The 26,350-nt window shown below is 37.3% G+C and overlaps 1 protein-coding gene across 1 annotated transcript; it reads right to left on the bottom strand.

Moving 5' to 3' along the window:
* Positions 1–1,981: 1,981 nt before the first annotated feature.
* On the bottom strand, positions 1,982–25,495 carry pip4k2aa (phosphatidylinositol-5-phosphate 4-kinase, type II, alpha a). Its single transcript, XM_081352052.1, has 10 exons — positions 24,572–25,495; positions 13,831–13,928; positions 12,690–12,786; positions 9,886–10,038; positions 9,606–9,752; positions 9,483–9,521; positions 6,898–7,011; positions 6,521–6,761; positions 5,744–5,847; positions 1,982–5,011 (listed from the first exon to the last, which is right to left on the bottom strand). The coding sequence occupies exons 1-10, from the start codon at positions 24,710–24,712 to the stop codon at positions 4,931–4,933; spliced, it is 1,215 nt and encodes a 404-aa protein (XP_081208178.1). The 5' UTR covers positions 24,713–25,495; the 3' UTR covers positions 1,982–4,930.
* Between the last annotated feature and the right edge of the window lie 855 nt (positions 25,496–26,350).

Here is a 26,350-nt window from a genome sequence, read left to right as displayed (position 1 = left end):
ATGAATATTGGGCTAATTTATCCAAAAGGTGATTAGCTTTATTTTTGATGATGATACAAAATTGGGTTATGTAAAATTGCGAAGTAGCCTACATGCCTACCATTGCTTCATTGTTAAGGTAAAGTTGGGAGAACAAAGTTTTTACTTTTTAATGTTTTGTTATAGGCCTTATAAAATATGATTAAATTAATTAATATGATAAATAATAAATCAAATAAAAATAAGAAGAAAATGTTTCCGAAGTACATGATTGTAAATTGTATAGGCTCACTTGCTCTGTAGTGATAAAATAAGATAAGTGCTGGAGGAAAAAAGAAAGAAAAAATGAAGTCGTCTTTTGTAAACGATGGTTTGTTTTTCAGCGCATAATTCCAAATTAAAGACTGTAGGCCTAGTGTATTAAGTTGTAAGTAAACTCAAAGACCAATTTTTTAATAAGCTACTAATAGTAGGCTACGGTTCTACCTATAGGCTACTTTAAAACGCAAAACAAAGAGTGATGCATGCACGGTTAATTTCCGATTGTATAGCAACACAATAGAAATAGAGTTCTACAGAACAATGTTGATTGAGAATGAAATCAGAATAGCCTAGCCAATCTGATCTTTGATATTTCATTGTGGGCCATTCATCCAAATGTTGGTAGCCTACCTGTCAGTAAGTACAGTATTTAAAGATGATGCCGCGAGTCAGACGAGGAGGAGGAAGAAGACAAAACAAGAAAGAAAAAATAAATAAGTAATATACTAAATATAGCCTATATACATGAGCGCCCTGGTTTTTTATTTACGCAAGCTTTACGTGTCAAGTCTAACTTGGCTTTGGGGAACAGGCCTCAAAATGAAAGGTATGGGGTACGGGCGAGGGGATGTGTCCTGAACGGGCGGGTATTTAGAATTTAGAAGAACTTATCCATAAGAAACGAGTTTAACTGTCTGTGACTTTTGACCTTGGCCCTTAAAAATCGTATAAAACAGTACACGTTATAGTATCGAATTTTACGTTCTCAAATCCCAATTGAGTCTATTATTTAGGCTATTTTATAAGCATTTCCCGTATCATAAGTGGTTACCTGGTGCTGAATTTTTGACTTTCCCTGTGGGGGAGATGAGCAAACTCTTTAGAATCTACAGTCAGCTGTAGTATTCTTAAACACATGGTTCACATCGCTAACCTCCGAGAGTGTTCGTGGGCTTTTTTTTTTTTTTTTTAATGTTCAATGTTGTTGTAGGCTACATAAATCAGTTCAGCGGAGCTGTCTGTGCGCTTATTTTATTCGCTGAGGTTTGCGTGACCATTCCAGATTTCTTCATTTAACATTTAGCCTAGGCTATATAATGTTTAACAAGCTTAGAAGACAATTTATTATCGACGAACGAATTGGTAAAAGATGAGCACTCAGCCCAGGTCATTGCAGCAGGCCTGTGCGTAAAAATGGCTATGTGGAGTCTACTTGATATTGTTTTTAGCGAATGAAGGGAATGATAAACGTCACCCTTTTCAACATGCTGGACTGTCTTAAGCTCGTGCAACACGTCCGTTTCCAAACTTTACGCCAATGTTTTTGTTGAAAGTTGCAATCTCAGTGTTTCTTCAGCTAGAAGGTAAACAAAAGTACGTATATTGTTTGTCTATCCCGCGTTGCCTCTTGTTTATTCGCGTAAATTAAGCCATGTACTCCGAAATTTAATAATAGTAGGCTACTACTCTGATCACACACACACACGCCATAAAATATTAATTGATGGTTATTCTTAGGTGCGCTTTTTTGTACTTTCTCTTCAATTGCGTTTAGCTTATGTTTGATCTGTTCTATGTTCTCATGTACTTTAAAAAGCGTTTTACATTTAAGCAATTGGCCACTCGTTTATTTACCGAGTAAACTGTACAATTGCATGCATTTTAATTATCAAGCTTTCATAAAATGAAAGTCAATTCTCTTAACGCAATTTAAATGAGCAGAAAACATGAAGAGACGTTGCACCATAAATTGCAGACAAAGTGCTTTATTGTTTTGAGCAATGCTTATGGAATGGAGTGTATATCGGTTTACATCATAACACATGAGACAGCCTCCCCTTTGGTTACCATAAACAACAGCTTTTAAACTCATATCCGTGAGTGTGATGCAGATTACCAGCGATTCTTCATCACTTCTATTACCTTCACTATCTAGATTAAAACAGTCACAAACGAGGGGATTTTTTCTTTTTCTTTCAATAAGCCTGTAAACCTGCATATTCAAATAAAATCCAGCCGAACACGTCATCCATTAATGTTTAGAAAATAAAAATCGAATTGCGAAAAAGTAGCCTACATGACATTTCCCCCCCAAAGCTTATGTGATGAGTGCATCAATGAACACACATTGAGCAAAATGCTTTTGGCAAATGAAGAACATGGTGGAGGGCTTTTGAAGAAGGCGTCAAGTGAAGCTGTATCTTATAGCACTTTTCACATTTAGTGAAATCACATATACATCGCTGCGTGTGAATCCAGTATTAGAAGCTGAAGCGATGCTCTGATGACACTATCAAAGTCTACCGCTAAAACAGCCTCTTTTGTCATGCCCATGTTGTTGTTGTTTTGTTCTTTGCGAATATTATAACCAAGACGACAAGGGTTTGTTTTCTTACCCAATGAGAACAATAAAAAAAATGCTTATTTTCCCTGTGCAATGGTTTCCCAAGGGCACAAACAGCGCTCAGTTTATTAGGAAAATGAAACACTAACCAAAGACGCTGTAACATTGGTGCCGAATAATACTTCCAGATAAAAATGCTTTGAGAAAGCCCGAACACAATTTACAATTAACACTATAACAAGAGCCACACCTACTCATATCAACAAATTCACAATGCACACTCTTGTCCAAAAGGCTTTGCACATAGAATTAGCCGGTCAAGAAGAAATTGCGACCTTTTCAGTGTTGTGTTGTTGTGAACAGAAAGTATATGTGTTGTATTCATTTGAAGAAACAGCACATTTTAAAACATCAAAACACCCACAAAAAAAAAAAAAAAAAAAAACACTGAAAAATCTTTTTTTTTTTTTTAACAACCACCCTAATATTAGAAAATAACATTTTACTTCTGTTTGAAAAAAAAAATTAAAAAATACAGAATTAAATAATTTGGAGTAAAAAGGCACGACTCTTGCACAGTGTATACATTGAAAACACAGTATAAAGCAGGTATGGGACCATCTTAAAAAAATAGACCTGGGGTGGGGGAATGGGGAGTTTAGGGCAAGGAAAAATAAAATAAAAAAATTGTATGACTAAGCATGGAATATACACCATCTCTGGGCTAAACCAGACTGAACACTAAAAATAATGCAAAATGCATTTTTTCCTCTTTTCCTTTCTTTTTTAGACAGTACTTGTGTTGTAGGATTTTAACATTCTTCATTTATCAGAACACTTTTACCAAATCACACACAGAGTGTTGCTTTAAAATTCTGGTGGATTAAAATTCAATGTAAAAATATGTGCAAGTGATCAAAAAGTCTAAACCAACATAGGATGAGGCGGCTTTTTCTTTGAATTAGAAAAGTTAAGGAACAAACGTTAATCTCTAAGTCATATTACCTGCTTCTAATTCAATGCCATTTATAAAAGTATTCTCCTCCGTTACAGGTATTATGTTTCCCTTGTAAATACCACTGCTGAACCAACAGGATTCCGTGAACATTTTGGTTCCATTCATAATGTGCAAAATATACAACGTTTCATCTGTTGCTGCCAATTTGAACGTTCAAAAGAATTTCAAACAAAACTCACAAGACATAAACAATAAAAAAAGAAAAAGAAACAATGTTAAAAAAAAAAAAAAAAAATACACAAAGCACCCCTTCCCCAAACCTCCATGGAATACTGAAACAACACAAAACGGTGTGTCCTGGTACGATGCAAGAGGTAAACTATGTTTTGTTGCTGAGAACAAGCGTATGCGTGAGAACACGTGAAACTGCAAGGCTGCGTTGAACAGTGCCTCATAGTGCTATCGTTGCAGCTCGTAACAGACCGAGTGATCCTAATAAAAAGTGCAACAGTTTAAGGTGCTGATGGCAACTGAATCACTAATGTAACAGAATTCACTGATGACTGAAGAGAAACCACTGATCCTGCTGCCTCAGTGTCTTCATTCTCCCTCCTGTCAAGTTGCTGCAAAACGAAATGAAAAAAAAAAAAAAAAATGAACAAAATACAAACAAACAAAAAACAAATACCTACCAGAACCTTCGCCTCCATTTCAAACGCGTTTGCCTCAGAACACTGAAGGAACATGCAAAACAGTCAGATTCATCTGTCTGTCCACACAAGGCAAGTGGGGGGCGATGGGTCCTCCTTTTGTAAATGGCTCAAAGAGCGTTTCTTGTTAGTCTGTCCAGAGCAGGAAGAGGACTGTGCGAGTAAGGAGAGTTAGTGAGCGGGGTGCCGTGGGGTCAAGTGCTTCAGGTGCCTCTCTGCGAAGCTGTTGACCTCGGAACGGGCAGCCGAGGGCTGCGTGATGTAAGTTCGGGTAGGGGTGTGATGAAATGAGAAGTTCTGTTTTGGCCTCCTTTTCCAGAGACACAATTCTACTAACTGAGCCACAGAACATCACATGCGCTCTCTTTCCTCTCTCCGTCCTCTTCCACTTTAAAAGGCAAGAAAAGTATCAAACGGAACAAACAAGAAAAAGGGGCATGCAGAAGAAAGCAGTAAAAAGCCCTATCCCCCCCAAAAAGGTGTAACTGTTGTCCTTTTCCATCACTCTCATGGTCCCACAAAAACAAAGAACGAATAGATGAAAATCAAAATGTAAACGAATGGTGGTTGTAGCTGCTGTAGGGGTGCCCCCCTGTGGCAGAGCAGGCGAGTGAGTGAACTACACCCCTCCGCTGGCGTCCCTCTTCATCCCTGTGGACTCAACTCAGCTGCCTCGGACTAGGGCAGAATGGTAGTGATGAAATCATAGAATCTCTTCGAGTACTGCTCTGGGTTCACGGTGGAAATCTCTGCCCCAGCCTTCGACAAAAAAAAAAAAAAGAAAAAAGAAAAAAGCAGGAGGTTGATGCCTTGATAAAAGCTATAAAGGTTTCAGTCATGCATGCATGCGACAGAGAAATACCCCAAATAATCCTCTGTACAGTACTTTTGGTACATGTTAAATAAGTATTTTTTGGTTAATGGTGTTTCTTCTATCCATTCTTACAATGTAAAAATGTTTGCAATTTTTTCAAGTAAATGTTACCTTACCGTACACACAGAACAATTGTACATGGTTTAACGTCACATCATATGTCATTTTACTCTTAAAGACTGTCAAATGTATGGTCTGAAGACGTAAAAAATAAGAATTGTCTTAATTTATGGTAAAAAAACAAAAACCAGTAAGATGACATTTCCAGAAGTCCCTGCCACATATGACTAATATATATATTTAATGTAAATATATTTTGTTTATTCTTATTTTTGTTATTAGTAATTTACATCATGATGTTTTTGTCTTGAATTTTCTACTATTTAGTGAATGTTTATTGCATTATTCAAGTGTCATGTTTTACCCTGCTGGCGTTTTGCGTTTGTGTGTGTGACCCTACTGTGCACAGTATATGTACAAATATTGGCCATGTTTTATAGGATGAATTCTGAATCATTATTCGATTTTTTATAGTGATATAACTCTACATATTAATAAAATGACACTTAAAATGTTACAAAAATATATAAATAATTGAATTTGTTTAAAGCACTCACCCCATGCTTTACCGTCTTGGCTGCATGAGCAGCCTTTTTCTTGGCATCATAATGCTGCAGGATGTCAATAACAGCCATAAAATACACCTCCTTTCTGGGAGAATCTGAGGAAAAAAAGGTTTGCAATACATTTTCATAATGTGATATAGCACAGAAAAAAGTAGGATGGGTCTTAGCTTATCAATCATGAATTAATTTGATTTGATTGTGAATGGTGGCCGTTACATACCAGCATGGAGACAGAACAGAATGTTTCACTATTAATATTATTTTCACCACCTGACTTATTACATTTTGATAAAAACTTGGAAGACTTTTATTTTAAGAATATCATGCATGGATGAAGTGTTCACAATAACCACAGGAACATGCATTCAAAAAAGGGTAATAAGGCCAATTTTGATTTCATTCTATTTTAAGGTCCTCATATAAACAAAATTAAATTATTTGATATAAAGCATATGTCCTATAAAGCAATAAGCCCCGTGAAGCCATAGTCTACAGTGAATTTAGAACAGCTAAAAGACATTGTAAGGTACAACGCAGCGTCCTCTTTGCTGTTCTAAATTCACGGTAGACTACGGCTTCACAGGGCTTATTGCTTTTATAAAATGGTTGGTCCATAAAAATATTTATTTTAATGAGGTCACAGGTGTATGTTTGTAGAGTAATTTACAATGGCTTCGCATGCTGCTCAAACTATTTATCATATACAGTGGGATATCTTCACAGGACCCATTTCAATAAGACAGCACATAAGCTTCTTTCTTCACTCACTGTCATGGCTTTTGATGGCATAGACGTCAATACTGGGGTCGAAATCTCCCGGTGAGAGTGGTTTAGAGCTGTCTAGGGTGTTACTGGGACTGTCAGGAGGCGTCCCAACAATCCCTCCATCACTCTCTCCTTCCTCATCTCCCTCATTATCCTCACTTTCCACCTCCTCTTGTTCTGCCCTCTCCACGTCATGGATCCCAACCAGAAGACTGTAGTCCATCAACTTCAGCAAGGCAAGGAACTAGACAGCGATATGAGGGAAGAATGAAGACAACAGATGGATAGTAGAAGGAGAGAGGAAGTGCACAAGATAAATATATCATTGTGTCCGTACCAGGCAGACAGAGTGAAAAAGCAAATTCTTCTAAATCATTTACCTCCACATCCTTTCGAAGCTTATCGAGGAAGGTTTTCTTACTTTCCTCGTCAATGTATATTTTCTGTCCATCATTGATGAAGTCATTGTCTTTGTACGTAGGGAGTTCTTTAGCCTGGTAGAAAAGAGAGAAACAACATTTAGTGTGCTAAAGATGCTCACTTTAAAAACATCATAAGAGATTCATCATTAACATTTAAATAAATTCAGATCCTGATACCCTGGTCATGTCATGTAATATCATGCAGCACACCAGGGGGTGCTCTAGATTCACAATAAAGAGGCTGTTTGGTGCGTTCAGCTGCATGTAGTGTCAAGGGACCCTCATATGAACAAATGAGGCAAGCGGTCTAACAGTTTGGCTGATTTAGCTGATCTACATTTGTGTTTAGAGATATTCAGAATGGCCTACGAAAGAAATTAGCTTTTAAACAGAGTTAAAGATGTATGTAGCTACAATGCATTGACATTAATGTAGACCCGCCAACACCAAAATCAGCTGCGACTCAATATGACTCAGCTGTAAGTAATTATTACTCACTACTACTTAATTATTAAGTAATAACTTTTTATGGCTTGTTCGAACTAATGAAAATGAATGCGGGTGAAAATATGTCCTCCGGGGTGATTAGACCTCCAGAATGAACACACTCCAGCAATTCTCTGTAATTAGCTCATTTGGTAGCCTTGCTCCAGACTCCAGTAAATACCATATTAATGGACTTTAACAGCCTCTACCGTTTGCAGATTTCCCAACTTTTAAAAGCAAACATACACCTATCAAACTGTTGTGAAATCTAGGTAAATCATTGATAGTTGAAGTGTGCTCTGCTGGTGGGTTGAAGAACATTAGAAAAGGTTGAGAAAAGCGCTTTAAACCAGACAACAATATAAGTGCACACTAAAAGTGAACAGACATTAGGGCACTGATGAAATAGTTTGCATTCATTACAGATTCATACCTGAATCTGAGTAAAAAACATATTCTAGGTCGACTGCCAGCATACCATGGCTTGAGACGAGAACTCGAAACCAGAGAGAGAGGATAATCTGATGTGCGATTAGTGAGAAATGGCTCTTGCTTGTTTTACGAGTGTGTTTGACTTTACTTTTACGTGGAAAAAAAAGTATTTATGGCCAGTAAACTTCACAAAAGTATATCAATGATTCAAATCAGTGTGTGAATAATAAAATTATGCATTGAAGCAAAACCAGAACATATAAATATTTGTCTTTGCAAATATTTCTGAGAAAGTTACTTCAAAGTCCACATTTGCACTGACATGTAAAAGCGAAAAAAAAAAAAAAGAGAGGCTGTTCTCAGAAAACAGAGCACGTGTGGACCTTTCCTTCTATTCCTCTTCATGACTTGGCCGGGCAACAAGCAGCTTAATGGCTGCTAAAACAGCGAGTCCTCTGAGAAGGGAGTGAAGCCTTATATCCTGTAGCCTATATGTGGGACACAGGGCTGACAGTGACGGCCAGTATCCCTGTTAAGCAGTGACCTTAAATTGGCACAGTTTCAACAGTCATGTGTAAAGCTGCCTTTGGCCTGTAATAGAACAGCAGCAGGTTCAGCATTTATTCAAAGAGCCGAGAATAAATAGGAAAGTACTGTATTCATAATCCATGTGGCAGATGAGAGACTGCAAACAAATTATTTCCTTAATCAGCATTTTGTTCTTGTTTTTCTAATGTAAATACCTTAACATTTTTAACAGCCAGATAATTGGCTTGAGATGCAAAACTGTGTGTGGTAAAACTGAGTAAGACTAGTTTTTAGAATATATTATTAGAACATATTATAATTCCATTTAACATTCCATTTAAAATCTGATTCATATAATTTGCAATATGTAAGAACAACAAAGATATTTTCTCTGGAATCAAAGCTCTTTTGCTTTGTCTTGTTTTAGACAAAGATGCTGATTAAGGAATTTATTATTTTTAATCTTTGGCTTTATTTAAAATCTCTTTAAAATTTGGCTATTAAAAATTTTATTATTAATTTTTTTTTTTACATTTGTTTAACACAAAGACACATGAAATTACAAGGATTAATGGCTGTTAACATATTTCTTCTTTGTTAAGCTCTAGTACCTTCTGATGACTAAGACGCGAACAGTCTGTCATTAATTTAAACCTTTTTATTTACATTCGCAGTGTTGATGTCACTGCAGCTTACAGCCTCTTGGTGTAATCTCCATATCTTAAAAAAGCACCATGGACTTTGCTTCACCTTGACACACTAAGTATAGGATAGATCTACATCTGCGCACCCGATAATCACAGACGCTCTAAAATCAGCACGCCTCACTCTCATACTCACTCTCTGCTTCGCTGTAAATTAAGGTGCTCGAAGTGACAAATGATTAGCCACTACAGAATGAACCATCTTTAACAAACACACAAACAACAAAGAGACTTGACATGCAATATACTCTGAACACATAAAACTACTCTTGACTGTCAGGAAAGCTATATAAAGCTATATATATGCAATAAGTTTCTTTTTTATATATATACAGTATATAAAGGAAAACGTATTGCTTTCCCTTCAGAATTTAGTTTGAGGGTGAAACTGACCTTTTCTTTGTCACTTGCCTCTCTGGCAACGGTAGATCCCTACATAGAAGAAAAATGTAAACATGTCAAACCATATAATCATCATCTCGCTTGACTTTTCCACTCATTTTTCATAATCCTTACCTTCAGGTCATATTTCTTATACACAGACAACCGATGGCTGAATACGTTGCGTGTGACTATCATATAAGTCTCGTCTCCATCTACAGTGAGGCGGTACATGCCTAAGAACTGTGGCAGCAGTGTGGTACCATGAAATTCCACGATATACTGCAGCGAGAAAAGTACTTATAACCATCTGGCTCATTAGAAATGTGCATGTAAATTTAAAAATGATTGGTAAAACATCAATCAAATGTACATAGCGCTTGTATAGGGAATGTATGAGCTTTTGTGTTCGCACCTGGTGGTACTTCTTGAGAATGTTGTGCATCTCAGCCACGTCCTCGCTGCTTATGGTCTTGACGACGTACCTCTTGTCGTAGGAGGTGTGGAAGCGAGCACCACTACGACCCTGAGCTTCACTGACGAGGGGCGCTCTACGAGTCAAAGAGTTCTGCCAACACACACAGAAAAGAGGAAGATTTCTTGGCATACACAATAAACACAAAAATAGATGCAACTGACAGGTCTTGCACTCATTTACACATGAAGTGAGATCTCAACATCATCACACTAAATTAGAAATGAATGGTAATTTAAAAAGCAGAAAAGTTGAAACAGACAGTTGTTTTTATTCTAATTTCTCTTCCCATCTTTAGCTAGCATCTGTTCAACTTTGCATTTATTTAGACATTTTCTTTAAGCACACTTTGGCAACAACCAATGTTTATTAGCAACTGATTAAATTGTGGATCTAAAAAGCAGTAGTTTTTCCCCCTTTTCCACACAATCTGGCCCTGTTACACATTACAGTTCTGAGCCAGAAAAATCAGCTGTACAGCACACACTTGCTCGTTTCGATCCAGGAACCACTAATGTCATTATCCAGAAAGATGATGTAATTACCATAAAAGTTTGCTGCTTAGTATTTTTTGTGGAAAGCATAATATTTTTTCCAGGAGTCTTCAATGAATAGAAACTTCAAAAGAACAGCATTTACAGTATTTTACTTTTTTGTAACAATGTTAAAGTCTTTACTGTCACTTTTGATAAAATTAAATGAATCCTTGCTGAATAAATGTATTAATTTCTACAAATAGAGCTATTCAAATCATCAGGTGAAACTGTTTTCATATCGCAGAAAAACAAAATATCGCAATGACAGTTTTTTCCAATATTGTGGTGGAACCTAATGCACAGCAAAAAATAAGACTGTGATGCTGATTGCTGCATGTTTGTTTGCGGTCAGTTTAAGTAGTAAGTCAGTTATGTTATGCCGAAAGTTCTGAAGTTCAAGTTCTGAAAGAGGTTGACAGAACTCACCACTGAGCACTGGCTCTCATGGAAAAAGGGTATGTGAGTTTTACTGTAATCGCCCTGCCCACCAACACATGACCACTTAGATGTAGACACAGCAATTTTTCAACTGCCCTTGTGTCTGTACCAATTTCAGGAAAAAAAAGCTCAAAAAGCTCATCGTGGACACGAAGCACATGAAAAGACTGGAGGGTCTCTGCTCAGTGAGGGTGAGTGAGCTTCACTGAGCAGCTCTACGTACATTTCCAAGGTCAGCTACCTCAAACATGTAACATACACACCCACACATATTCCTATCGCCTCTTTGATGCGTCTCTGTTCCTCAAATCTATGTGGTTGGATTTCTTCATAGATACCCTCACCGTATTCACCAAGTATACTCATTAAACAAAACCAAAAGCAGGATATGAGATTTCAAAAGGCTTCCCAGGCTGAGTCATGCGGGTTAGGGCCTGTAGCTGTTCAGCTGATGGCTCATTCCGCAGGGAAGTGGTGCACAGATGGGCTGAAAATAGTGATGATGAGGCAGGTAGCTGTCAGAGGACGCAGGGCGGACTGAAAAAAACACACCGCTAGGAAATCATAGCGGGATTAAGCTAGATCTGTATTACAAAACAGCTGTTATCATGCAGGTAGATTTGCATAGCCAGACTTTTGACTTGCGGCATAACGTCTGGTCCCAAGTACCGCCCACTTATGACCAACATGAAAAGCTGTCCTAAACTAGCCTAATTATATAGGGTAGTGGTTCTGAAACTTTTTGACTCCAAGTCCTCACATTGTCCACAATAATATTTCAAGGCCCCATCACTCTTCCAGTCCTTCTTGATTTACTGGATAATGATTTTGAAAAATATTTTTCTTTTTTTTAGATTAGACTAAAAATTTGTATATTCATAATAAAAATGCTCATGGGGCGGAATTTAAACTAAGAAATATCTTGATTTGTAGTTGTTTTGGCTTATTTCAATGCTTATTTTGTCTGGTTTTAAGTTATTTTAACTCATCTTGAGAACCACTGTTATAGGTGTCCTTAAAATTGATTAGCTGATTTGGAAAATATGTAGTTGTATGTACACATTTCAAAATTTGCTAAATGCTGTGCTTGTCTAAGTGCAATAAAGGTTTCATTTGTCTCTGATGTATAACATAGGAAGCCTAGACTACGTTAAACTTCCAGTAAACAGCTCGTACTGAACGTCTCTAATCAAGACCATAAAATAAGCAGCACATTCTGGGAACCTGATGTTTTTTTTTGTATGTGTCAGGGTTACAGTCATAATGTAATGCCTTTTAAACCCACACAAGCAGACAGGGAGCTCCAACCAAGACCCTGAGCTCTAACTGATTACAGTGAAACGCAAAGGCATATCTTCTTCATTAGCCAAAATTAGAAACGTTGAGAAAAGCCCTTCTGCCTAATGCACACTGATTGCGACTATTCTTGCTAAAAAAGGTATTTTCTTCTATGAAAGGGATATAGGGAAAGGGATATGAAGGCAATTAAGAACATTTGAACGTGGGAGGCTGGAGGATGCAAGAACAGCTCTGACATTACTGTGTTATTATGGGGAATAATGGTCTTCATTACGACAGCAAATCGAGTGGTTAATGACTAAATTACTTCTTGGTAATTATGGGCTTTTCTCACAGAGACCTCAATCTATTTGGCATTGTTTAGTAGGGAGTACACTGGTGTTTTGTGTTATTCAAATGCATATTACGCTGTGGTTTTAAGACACTGAACGTGACACCTTGGATCATTTCTCTCTCTTTCACAAAGCTTACCTGGAAGTCCTGGTCATCGATGTTGAATCTCTCTCTCAAATTACGGAAAACAAGAGGGCAATACTCCTTGAATTTAAAATGGCTTGGCATATTCTCTCTGAAAAGCAAAGCAGCAAAGACATAAAAGTGAAAACACCAAACAAACATTTCTAAAGTTGGCTGGGTCAATCTCACAAAGAAAAGTCAATCATTTGTATATTTACAATGAAACGGAAGATACGAGTCTTCTCTAGAGTGACGAATATCAGAGTGAAAAAATGCAATCGGGAACTGAGTGCTGCAACGATGACATATTTTTGTAGGCAAACACAGAAGTTAGCATCACACTGGTTCCCTCGACAAAAAACCCAATATGGTTTTTCCCAAAAAAAATACGCTCTGCGGTCGCTAGACTTCAACATCACCACCACCATAACCAAGCTTCTCACAAATATTTCAGTCTTTACAGTAAGAAGAATTTTCTCTGAAAGTGTGAGTTAGAATAGTTAGCAAGAGTGTGATTATAAACACAACGAGGCTGTGAAAGCAGACTAGTGCGTAGATTAGTTTACCTGTTCGGTGTGATGCCGTTTAATGTCCCTGACAACATGATTTAGCAACTGCCTTTTTTAAGACACGTAAAAGCTTGTGTTCACCACAGACCACCTTATTTCAGGCTTTTAACCAAAATTAAACCATTAAAAAAAACATTGACTTCGGGATGGTGGAACTTCGGAAGTGCTTATTTCGTATTTTGGCCTACAAAAATACATCATCCCTGCAGCACTCTATTGATTGGATGTTTGTGGGTTGTTACTGCTGTGATCTCATGTGAGTGACAAGTTGTCCCGCCCTCACACCAGTAAACACGTCGTTGTAAGAGGGAGGGGAAGATTTTTTAGATTAAAGAATACGAGAGCATGTGAAAAAAAGAAAAAAAATCATGATGTGCATGTATAAGTCATTTATAATAAATACTGCAATATTCCATTAATCCGTCGATTTTATGGTGACTATATATTATGCCATTACAGTATTAAGAATTTTTCTTATGATATATGATTCAGACATGTTCTTTCATGAGATTCACCTCTCTTATAACACAAAGTTGGATCATAGCAATTGAGAATGGGGAACAGTAAAAAGTTTGAGAGGAACTCACTTGTTGAAAAGGTGGTTGTCCACTTTAATCTTAGAGTAGGCTTTGAAGTCATCAGGCATAAGCATGATGGGGATCTGAACATGGCTCAACTCATTTATCTAGAGAGAAGGAAAGAGATTCAGTTACTGGTTACTTGTTCAGGGTTTGAATCTTTAAATGGGAGTCAAATGTAGAGGTCACCCAATATGGGCAAGGAAACGTATGACCAATATCTTGAGAGTAGGGCAGCCTATAAAAATATACATATAATACAATTTAAAATATGAAACTTTAAAATATTTGGAAGAAAATTTCTATTTAATTCAATAAAAAATAAAATAAAAATCACAGACAAAGCTGGGTGTGGTTAACTGCAGATGCTGATGAAATAATATTAAAATGGCCAAGTATCAGCTGATTAAACCATCTGTTGGCTATCACTAAACTACAAAATCCTAACATTTGAAAACTTGCTACCAGTCAGTTCACACACATGCTTTAACAACCGCACATTTTTATGCGATTAACATAATTGACACTGAACCAATTAATGCACACAAACAGTAGGTGCTGAGATGTGCTGGGTACAGGAACGCATCAGTGTGAGTGATGTGTTCTGCTCATCAGAGGGCGATATCTCTGTGACACAATGCACTGTTTTGCTCTGCTCAGGATCTAAAACAATGTACTAATTCAACAGTCATCAGTTCCTGCTTTGCACAGTTTGCTCTTGTGAAAACAACACTTGTAATAAAACTGTAATAACGGAAACTGCTGCATTGTGAGAAGTGGGAATTTAAAACTGCTGTGGACATTTTTCATCCCAACAAAGAGATCTGGTGACTCATAGGTTCTTTCCCTCTATTAAGAAATAAATAAATAACAATAGCACTAACTAAACTCAAGAGGACTGCAGAAGGCTTTAATTACTGTGATATATTTGTTTGCTTGAGGATGTGAATGCACTAGGATGATTATAAGCAGTCAAATAGGCATGAAGCACCATGGGACATCAAAGATTATGTTTGACAATCTCGGCGGAAACAGACAATAATAAATATATATAAAAGAACAAATAAACAGGGATACACCGCTATGAAAATTCTGGCTGATAATTATTTTCATGTTAAGGCCAATAACCAATATATGGCTGACATTAAATAGCTACTATTTTGATACTATGATACTATTTTGTATAAATAAATCAAATTAAAAATTAAATCAATCTGTTTAAATTGAGCATTACAAAATCTTAACATTAAGTATAAAAAAAATATTTATTTTCAGATTTGCTAAAGATTATGTTCGTGTTGGTCGATAATATATTGTGCAACCCTGTAAATAATGTAGAAATATTGACAGGGTGCATGTAAATAAATCTATAAAAATAAAAGGTATAAATAAATAAAAATGAGAAAACATGGAAATGCAACCAAATTGTGTTATCTTCTGACATTCCCAGAAGATGGCAGTCATTTAGGATCTAACATAGATCTAATAAGTAAGAAAAGGCTTTTAATCAAGGTGTGATTTACAGCTAATCACTTCATTTCCTCTGAAAATACATACCAAAGGTCAAAGAAGTTGCATTTATGGGCTCGCTGCCTGTCAGTCAAACCATCTAACTGAGTTGAGGAGGTAGACAGGTTGTCTTCCAAAACAAGGAGATATTGCATCGACCCACTGTGATGTGACCTCTCAGAGAATGGAGAGCATTGAAGTCTCTAGAGACTTTCCTATTGGCTGGTTGAATGCCAGGCTTTTGGATTTGAAGGGTGTCTCAGAGCCAAATGCACTGTGGGTAAGGAGTGCTACCTATAGGAGGTAGAATGTCTTTTTTTTTTGAGCAAATGTGATTATACCTCATTTGTTCTGCATGTCAATTTTGAAAAACCTCTTCATGAATGGCACACATTCAAGATTCAATTATTTGGCTTTCCTTGTGGATATTTATCTTGTTTGTTATAACATAATAAAACTGCAATTTAAGACCTATACACTGATGTATAGCTAATTTGCCAAGAATGATTATTTCTAAGAATGATAAGAATGCATTGATATGTAAAATTCTTATATATAATTATAATGCGCTAATAAATAACATATTACCGCATGGACCTGCCATGTTAACGATCTGTTACTGCGTGGCTGCCAAGTCTTTTTTTCTGCGACTACTTAAAATTTGGATAACCAAGCCAATAGTTGACTAACTTTAGTCGACTATTAGGGAGCAGCCCTACTATTTTATCTAAATAAACACTAAAAACTAAAAGCAATCATTTTAAATGCTACAAGTGAATTTAGGCAATACTTTAAGTAAGCATTAGATGTTGGCAAAGGTAAAATGATCATGCAAAGGTCAAATGATCATGCACGAGTGTCTGAAACCACGTGGAAAACCCTGGCCGCGCCACTTTCTCCTCTTTTCAAAAGTGCTGCCGTTGCCAAGCAATCATGAGCCGCGTTCTCCATGAAGACGAAGAAGTTTCAGCAAAGGATAAATGGTGTAGACGCACCTGGGAAAAACATGAGCACACTTGAGCGTGCAAAAGTCGCGACATGTGAACGGCCCCTTAAGTATCTAGGTATTTAGACCTGCAAAGGGTCACATTACATGCAACCTTAAATAACAGTGACAGACTAGGTCAATATTACAATATGTTTTTCCTTCATTTCTGTCAAAAAGGACATGAGTGGGGTTCCATGGTGAAACCTAGCAGGCTTTGGGTTACTGAAAACCTTTACAAGAATGCAAATTGCGAAAGGAAGTCAGGCATTTTAAACAAGGTCACTTGAAACCCTTTAAAACGCCTCTCTCCTGACACAAGCAAGTGTAAAGAGGCTGTAATGCATGCTGTGGTTACTGCTTAGTGAGTTAGGCTCATCTTTCACGCTGTGGTCAGAAATTAGGCTATGCTAAAGCCCTATAGGTAAGAACAGCACATTTAGGAAGAAATTAGGTATATTACAACAAAAATGATTCATTTATGGACTGTAAATATGATAAATCTTTTTTAATGTGTTAAAGGAAATTAAATGTCATGAGGAAGCGAAAACTATGAACACAGGAAGCCAATTTCATAAATGTTTATGCCCACTCATCACTAAAACAGAAACTAGTTTTTCTTTAGATTGTGCTGACACAAACCATTCATCCTTTTAATAGAATAGATGGGCTGTCTGACCAAAAGAAACATAACTGCTCCTCCGCCAGGCTGTTGTACACACTATTTATCAAAGATCAAGAGAGCTACAGGCAGAGAGCTGCTGAAGACGGCATGAGTGCCAAGAGAGCATGACACTAAATCACCCACAAACCAAAAGAGTGCAAACCAAAAGCAAAGGAGATGAAAATCTCCGTCTCTCAACACCTTATTCTGACGATGTTTTGTTCTAAACAGAATGTAAAATGCAGCGGCATAGTGACACAGTAAAGCCAATGTCTTTTTTTCCCCGCAGGATGGGATTAATGCGGTGTTTATTTGAAATGCAATTAAAGCTAAGCGGTGTTGTGAGGGGTTAAGAGGCAACAGGCGCTTGCAGAAACATGTGCGAGCAGGATGAGGTATGAGCTGTGCTTTCTAAAGGACTAAGCCTGTCTACTGGCAATGGTGAAGCAACAGTGAGCGGAAAACGGCTCTCTGTGACCCCATGTCAGCTACAGTAGGGGGCCTTCTCAGTCACTCTCAGCAGCTACAGCCTATTTTGGAGACAAAACCTAGGCCTTTAAATGACTCTATATACCATATGGACAAATAAGGAACTGTATGTTCCTTTTTTGTGAAACAGTATATCCGACACCTGGGTCTGTGCATATCAATAATAGGCAAAAATAACACCGAAAGACAAATCATCTCTAAATGAATTCCTCGGTTTACAATGAAATTTAGAAAATTACAAAGTAAAGGGATAGTTCAACCAAAAATGAAAACTCTGTCATCATTTACTCACCATCAAGTTGTTCCAAACCTGTTTGGTTTTTCTTCTTTCCTGAACACAAAAGATGATATTTTGAAGAATGTCTGTAACCAAACAGTTGATGGGACCCCATGGACTTAAACCATTATTAATAAATACCATAATAGTATAAATAATACTAAAATAACACTGCTGACAGTGATTTCAATGGTTATTCAAACAATACTTGTTCAAATGAAAAATGAAAAAAAGTTATTTTGAATCTCTCAGTTTGTATTTTGTCCATACAATGGAAGTCTATGTTAAGGAAAATGGTTTGGTTACCAACATTTTTGTGTTTCACAGAGGAAACAAAATTAATTTTGGAACGTGGTGATAACATTTTAATTTTAGGTTGAACTATCCCTTTAACACACAGTAAAAAGGTGGTCACACTACACTTTTGTTCCATTGACTTTCATTCATTCGCATGAGAATGTGTCAGACCACAAATGCAAACTGATGCGAAAAGTTTAATTCCGAAGTTCAAGTTTGGTGAACTCTGACCTTCAAATTAGAATCATGTGAAGACGTGTGACTAGTAGAAGATTGATACTTCATGGCATGTCCTCTTGGCTGAATTAAAAGAACAATTTTTTGCAGTAAAGTTTGAGTAGATTGTACTTTGAATTAATTTGTTATATGTTGAATTCAAGTTTATAAAAAAAAAAAGACACTGCAGAGCGTGACATCATATCACAACCGTTGCAGTGTCCGAACGTGTCCACTCAAGGTGCCCTCTCTTTAATAAAATAATGAAACAAAAATGTACTTTGCAAAGTCATTTACTTGGTTGTTACATGGAAAACATATAATGTGAATAAGTGCCCATGCTGGTTTGAAACAAATGTGTCTTTAGCTGCCTAAAAACCAGTTAACCATTGGAGCTGGTAACCTTGTTCCAATAAATTCTACTCCGTGAGCCTGTGACGGAGCGTGAGCAGTTTTAGAGACGTTGCACTGCACAAGATTAGAAACTGAGAAACTGGAGTAGACAACATACTCCACTGTCCCACTTTCCACCTACATGCTAGATCCTTTGAGGATTCAGGGATAGTGGCCTAACATTTTCAACAAAGCCAGGAGCAGCTGTACAGGATCTCCTCAACTACCTTCCTCATACTTTAAACAGAAATAACATACAATGGCGACTGCTTTAGACTCCCCATCGTGCTGAGGCCACGTATAGGTGTTTTACAAGCCTGCAGCAACGGTTTCATTTGTTCAAGAAGTAAGCACTTATCTCATCTCATCGGCCAAGTTTCACACTACCACTTCCTGTTTGTCTCCATGGCAGCGAAGTCAGGTTTTCCGCTACAGAGCTGACAAGCTTGCACTCCATCAGTACAGGAAGCTAAGTTCAGAGAATGCTCATCCTCCTACCAGATGTTTATAAAGCTCTTTGTTTCTAAGCAGTGCATTCATCATAGTGGGGTGTTCGGTATTTCAGCCTCTTGACGTCAACAATGGCTTCATTTATGGCATATGAGCCTATGAGTCTAAAATCAACTTACAATAACATCTGAAACAGGTTCAAATTATATATTGACAAATTACACAGAAGAGTGTTCATTTGTTGATTTACCTTAAAGGGATAGTTCAACAAAAAAATAATAATTCTATCATCATTTACTTGTGCACAACACAGTGGGTGAGTAAACTTTTGGCTTTCTAAATTAAGTGTGTTGACATGATAATATGTTACAGGCATAGTTATAAATCTGTCATCATTTACTCACCCTCATGTCAACATTAAAACTATCCCTATAACACATTCTCATGTCAACACACTTTGTTTAGAAAACCATTAAAAAGATATAGGCTTTGATACAAAGAAAAAGTGTTCTGGAAACTAGGAAGGAATCTATCTAACCAAATGGCTCATTCAAATTCTTGAGGAAGGCTAAAGAAAAAGCCCTAAAGGTCACATATGACGTATATTAATGACAGTAATGACTGCTATATTAATGACAGTGGTTAAAAACGAATACAGCAACAAGAATTGTTGTATTAAAACCTAGAATTTAGGCAACCTGACGAAGCATTTAGTGTGTGATCATCTATAATCTGTAAGAACTTTGTTGTAAAGATAGCAGTGAGAATGAGTATGACCAAATCTGAGGTACATGTTGATCTTGTCCTACTCAAGGTTTAGGTAAATCCATTACGGAAGTCATTCACCTGTGCCGCCCTCCCTCATATGAATAAACTTAGACCCTACTTCACCTGGTATTAAAATGCATTTTGGTCAACTTTTGTCCACTTTCAACCCCTTCGAGGGGGAGAGTCAATGGCCGGGTAAATCCATAGGCTTTTTCAGATCTTTCGATCTAATGGATGAAATAAGATCATGCTATTTACATATTAACGCAACAGGAGACGAGAAACAGCTTTCATTTCTTTTTCAACAGCTTTCATTTCTGCTCTGATATCCACAAGACCGTGATGAACGAAGTGTGTGCGTGTTAGAAATCAGGAAAAGCGATAGAACATTGTGCTTAGTATGTTTTTCATCTTCAAACCAAACTTGGGTCTCCAGTCGACAGTTTAAATCCTGTCTTGCTAGCGCGCTTCACATAATGTTTAGGTCAGTAGGTGGAGAGCAGAAGGTCTTTTGTGGCTGTTCAAACACATTCGGCTACATGAGCATTTACACAAAGAAAGCTATCCGTTCGAATTTGTTTTCGACTACCTCTGGAAGAGGTCAAAAGTGGACAAGCTCAAAACGTTTTAGAACCGGTTCACACCTTTATTTACCATCATCCACTTGTGGTCCGATTTTACAAAATGCATCTTAATACCAGGTGTAAACAGGGCCTTAGGCACACTGAATTTATGTAGGCGTGATACGCTAAGCCTTGCAAATGAAGAAAAGAATGAGGTGCCTATGGATGAACATGAACTGACTATATAGTGCTAGTTTTACAGATAAAAATTGTCATGGCGATTAGCGAATCTCTTGTTGAAGCTGATACGCCTACAACAAAGTAAATGGCAAATAGTATCCCACGTGTAGTTCAGCAGAAATGCATCTTACTGAGAGAGCATGTGAAAATCATCTGCATGTATTGCCCTAATAAAAGCATTCTGATCGAGCTTTAAAGACTCTGAAGATGATCAGCATTTGCCTTAGGCAGTGTAAAAATAAAATAGTGTGTCTATTTTCCCAGTGCCACAGATTGGCTGCTGAATCTTGAGTATTTTTAGAAACTCCTTATGCAATCCAAACACAGACAGAGCAACTCTTGGTCAGGGCGGGAGAGTCTGGGAAGTATGGAGGGCTTAACAAAGAGAAAAGTAAGAGATAAAGAGATTAAGAGAGAGTAAAGACCTGTACAGAGTAAGCAGAAAGGGGAGGGTGGCAGAACAGCCTAAGTGATTGAGCTGGACTAAAACAACCGCTTCCCACAGTGTTTGATTTCATAATCATCTAAACTGAATATCCCCTTATTAGCATTAATTCTCAAATCACTTTCAGTGCACAAATTAGCCTTTTGTAGACGCACAAAAACAGACAGCTTGAGAACACAAAAGCTGAGGTGCTCCTTGATATGAGACAGAATAATGTTACATTATATTCCCCATTCACTGGTTTGCTAACCAAATTCAAGCATCGTGGTCCTTAGTGGTCAAGAGCCGCTGCTTTTCTGTTTAGTAGTCTGAGCTCAGTGAGGGCCTGCAGCTGCATGCATGATTCATTAGCAGTGTAAGCACCACAGAGAGCAGCACCAACTACTCCACCCTCAACTTTCTTGACCACATGCTCTCAGAGTTGCTTGATATCTAAAATATCCAACACTAGGTTAAGTTTCAAGGCCCACTTTCAGCCTACAGAATGTAGTAGCGCTGCTTATCTCCGGTCAGTGGCAGTCAATGCATTTAACTGATGGGGCTGTCAGATAGATAGGGAAGGATCTGTTCTCCGCTACTCTCTTGTGATTTTTGGCCTCCCCCTCTCCAATTCCATTTCAGCCCCTACAAGACCAAGACCTGACCTCTGTTGTGACCCATGGCACAAAGCACCATGGCTCTCTGTTGATGTTTATATCATGCAAAACAACCCAACAATCGGCTGTGGTTTAAAATTTTAACATAAAACACTTTACAGCTTAAAGTTGGAATGAAATGGAAATTCACCCTATCTATTTTGAACAATTCATCCATGCATATGTTTTATATATATAGCCTATAGTTTGTCATTTTTAATCAAAATGTAGGTTAATAACTTGATATTCCAGTGAAATGTCAGTTAAACCCTGCCTTTAAACTTTCTTACAATTGGCTGCACACTCGCGGTCAGATACGCCATCCAACAAACGAACTATGGATAGATGTCCTCAGCCTACATTTTCTTCTTTTTCGATAATCATTTTACTTAGATGTCTTGCCTAACAAAAGTTTTGCCGCTAATTCAGTTTAAAGTTTAAATTCAACTTTAAAGGCACAGTATGTAATTTTCACCGCTAGATGTCACATATTCAAAACAATAACAATGGCGTAGCTTGATGACGCTGTGAAGGAGCGTGGAATGATGGGAGTTGTCGTCTTCACCTCAATTATCAATGGCAGGGACTCACAAATCATGTTCATGGATGAGGTAATGAAATACAGTTTTGTAACTTATGTTTGATCACAAGATTTTATTTTATTCTAAAGAATAAGCTGAAAGTAACGTAATGTTTAATGCCAACTTATTCCTTAATTTGTCAAATTAAATGGTGGAGTAATGCAGCGCAGTTTTATGTGTTCAAAACATTCATACTAAAAGTACATTTGAACGTACCCACAGCATTTGCAAACGGCTGACATATTATTTATGTAGGCAATAACACATACTGTGTTTAATTACACTGCCAGAGACTTGTTAAACAGTCTTAATGCCACACTGATATTGATACTCGTTTTATTTCTCCTCTTGTCCCAAACATTTCTTGGATCATTTGATAATTTCTCTGGAGAGATAATAAGATGATAATCTCTGGAGACAGAACCTGCTGCAAACGATAACAAATAATTGTGGTCCATGACAATTAAGCGAAACAACAACAGAGTGGCTTAGATAGAGCTACAACTACTGTGTTACCATGGTTTCTACGACAGTGAAAGTGGAAACCGAGGATAACACGAACATGACTCCATTGACGGGCGACGCAATGATGTCACACTGGTTAAAATTGCTAATTTCTCTGGATTTAATCACAGTTGGAAACATTTGGGATAATGCGAGTAGAAAAATGAACAAAATATCTAACACTGCGTTAGTGGTTTTTGGATATTATTAAAGCAAATATCTATATTGTGCCTTTAAGACAAGGGCCATTGCAGATATTAGCCAATATTTACTTTTCATTTTATTACTATTAAAAAAATATAATTAGTTAAATAAACAATTATATTTCATGAATAATAAATTAAGAAGAAACGATTAATGATAAATGAATAATTAAAAAATTAAATAAATATTTAATAAAAAAACAAATTCCGATGCAAGTTAAGGTTAAATGAGGGCAAAAGTAATCAAAAATATAAAAATAGATGGAAAGGGGTGTCTAATTAAATACCTAATAATACTAACCTATAACCAATGAACAGAAACAATCAACACTAACATTAATATTAACACATATATATCCTCATGTACATTTCTGGATACCTTTTCAGTGTTTTGACAATGTGAGTGAGTCCATGAATACAAAACAAATAGGCTAGTTGCATTATTTTCATGCCTGGTCTACTGGAACATTTTCTTAAATGTCAACCATCTATGCAGGCTACATTTATCTACAGTAAATAAACAAATTAAGCAGAAAAATGACCCTTAAGAATGGTGTGTGTGACTGGAAAATAACAAACCTTTATTACATCTCAGAAAACTAAACAAATCTACCATTTGGAAAATGTCACCACTCACCAGACAGTGTAGAGAAACTGAAAAAAAGCTGTATTTCTGAATCCCCCCAAATGACATTTTAAGAGACTTTAATGTAGAACACAAAAGGACCACACTGTATGATTGGTCTGAGACAGTTCATTCATAGAGAAACGTCTAACAAACAGCAGGAGGTGAAGACTGTCACACCAAACATAACTGGACAACTTGGGACACCAAGGCATCTAAATACTGCCTCATTACAAAGTACATTCAAACAGCCAGCATATGAATATGAAACACTACCAACTGAAATGTGCAGGCTTATTAGAGAAGCACATCTAGGAGGGTTTCCTCTCCAAAGACAACTAATGGTGCAAACAATAACAGCCAGTATCAGCTGAGATGAGTCTTGCTTCAGTAAACCTCTGAGCTTATCATCTTGCAACCAAAACTTCCAACAGGAAACGATTACTCACCCACAACTCCACTACCGATACAGATATTATTTTGCAACCTCTTTGCATGCACATAAAAGGACATAGAGAACTTACAAATGAGATTCATTACTGCATAAACAACAAATGGAGGTTTTAAACTAGTAGTTTGCATCAATAGGGGCATGTTGGAAGAGGTTTTTTGACATGAACGATATCCTTAAGTCAACAATTCATTGACAGGTTTGGTTCACATGCTTTAAGAACATGCAACTGCAAATGTTTTAAGGAACAAAACAGAATGTTCTTCAATAAACTGAAGGTTACGCCACAGAAAATCAAAGCAGACCTCTGATGATCCTGAAGTGCATGGATCCAACAGATGGTGCCAATTGTCGGTTGCGAGACATAGCCTACTGAACTTCTCTTTCCTCGTTAACTCTAATTCATTGATCAATAACGGACACAAACAATGAAAAAGACTGCAGGTTTGACTCACCGAATGGTTTATTCCCCACATGAGAACACTGAGCAGAGGGTCGCTGGCACGAAACAGCTTCACTTTCTGAGCCACAAAGTGTTTCTTCTTCGTTTTTGTTTTGCTCGCAAACGATGAGACAGTGTTACCAGCCGAGGCCATTGTTGGTTGTATAACAATAAATTAACTATCACACAGTGACAAGTGCTTTAATTAAGCTAGTGGTGTCCTAACTGTCTCTTAGTAAAATATCATTTGGCATAACGTTCAGTTAGCTAACTAACCGCAGCCAGCTAGCTGTACCAACTCAACTATTAGCTCGCTGGACAGATGAATAACTCGCCAAATGTGCTAAAACAGTCTGCTGTTATATATAACATTAAAGTTAAGAGCAAAACGCGGTGTTATTTTAAGTTCTCGCCCGTAAACTGCAAAAGCTTCTTAAGACTTCATTAGTAAGCCTTCCTTACTTGCTAACTAGCTAGCCTGACAAGCCAGCCTCCCCTCGGGAGCTTTTTTAACACTTCACTTAAGGAAAAACAGTAAAAAATACTGACGGATACAACTGAAAATAGAGAACGAAGTGTAATCTGAACGACGTCAGTCTATTTTGAGGAAAAAAGAGCGGGTGGAGAGACATCCACTGCAGCGCTGCTCCATTAGCATGCTAACGCACCCCAGTCAGGCTAAGCCAGCAAATATGTCTCAAGCAAAATCCCACTCCCACTTTCTTTCTTTGTCGTTTGTCTGCCCCGAAAAGATGTTTACTTTTAGACGAAGCCAGTATTCCGAGCGTGGAAAGGGTTCGAGTCTGAATTCGGTGTGAATTTTGTCAGCTATATCTACATTGCTTGAAGTTGGCGTATCCGGCTCATCCGCACTGCCCGACTGAAGGACTGACAGCTACACGCGCGCGCGCACGCACACAAACACACACACACACACACACACACACACACACACACACACACACACACACACACACACACACACACACACACACACACACACACACACACACACACACACACACACACACACACACACACATTTTGAATTATATCTCAAATCTTTATTTTAATTGAGGTCAATTAAAAGTATTTAGTTTTAGAGAAGAAAAAATGGCTAGAATAGCCTAAATAAAAACTGAACAAATATTTTTTTGTTTAGGAAACATATTTCATAAACATATGTATTGTAAAATAGATTTATTGTTATGCTTTTTAAAAAACTGTTGGGTTCAGACAAAATTAGATAGATAGATAGATAGATAGATAGATAGATAGATAGATAGATAGATAGATAGATAGATAGATAGATAGATAGATAGATAGATAGATAGATAGATAGATAGATAGATAGATTGCGCAGGTGCATTTTAGTTGTACTTGAAGATTGGGTTAATTTACCAAAAGTCAAAAACACACTGGGTGGGTGTGTTGTATAGTATATCACATTCATATAACTTTATTTTGCTCCTTCTTGCAACACCCACTGCTGAACATGCTCATCATTCCAGCGAGCATGTCACGGAGTGGGTGGTGTAGTGTAGGCTACTGTCCATGAGTCTGAACATGAATATCATCAGGTCCAGGTCTTCTCCAATGACAGCTGTTTTTCCAACGAGTCCATACCATTTTAGATGGAGGAAATTTTTCAACAATATAGAGTAAATGATTTAACCCGCATCAACCAAATTCCTTGTTCAAATAGTTTCATTTATTCAATAAAATAGGCCTATTTTATTGAATAAATATAATTACATAGTGTATGAGTAATTGCATTTAATAAATAGTGCTT

Source organism: Scardinius erythrophthalmus (assembly GCF_964197995.2).
Source record: "Scardinius erythrophthalmus genome assembly, chromosome: 22".
NCBI lineage: Eukaryota > Metazoa > Chordata > Actinopteri > Cypriniformes > Leuciscidae > Scardinius > Scardinius erythrophthalmus.
Note: the sequence above shows the minus strand (reverse complement) of the source record. Positions and strands in the feature narration are given on the sequence as shown.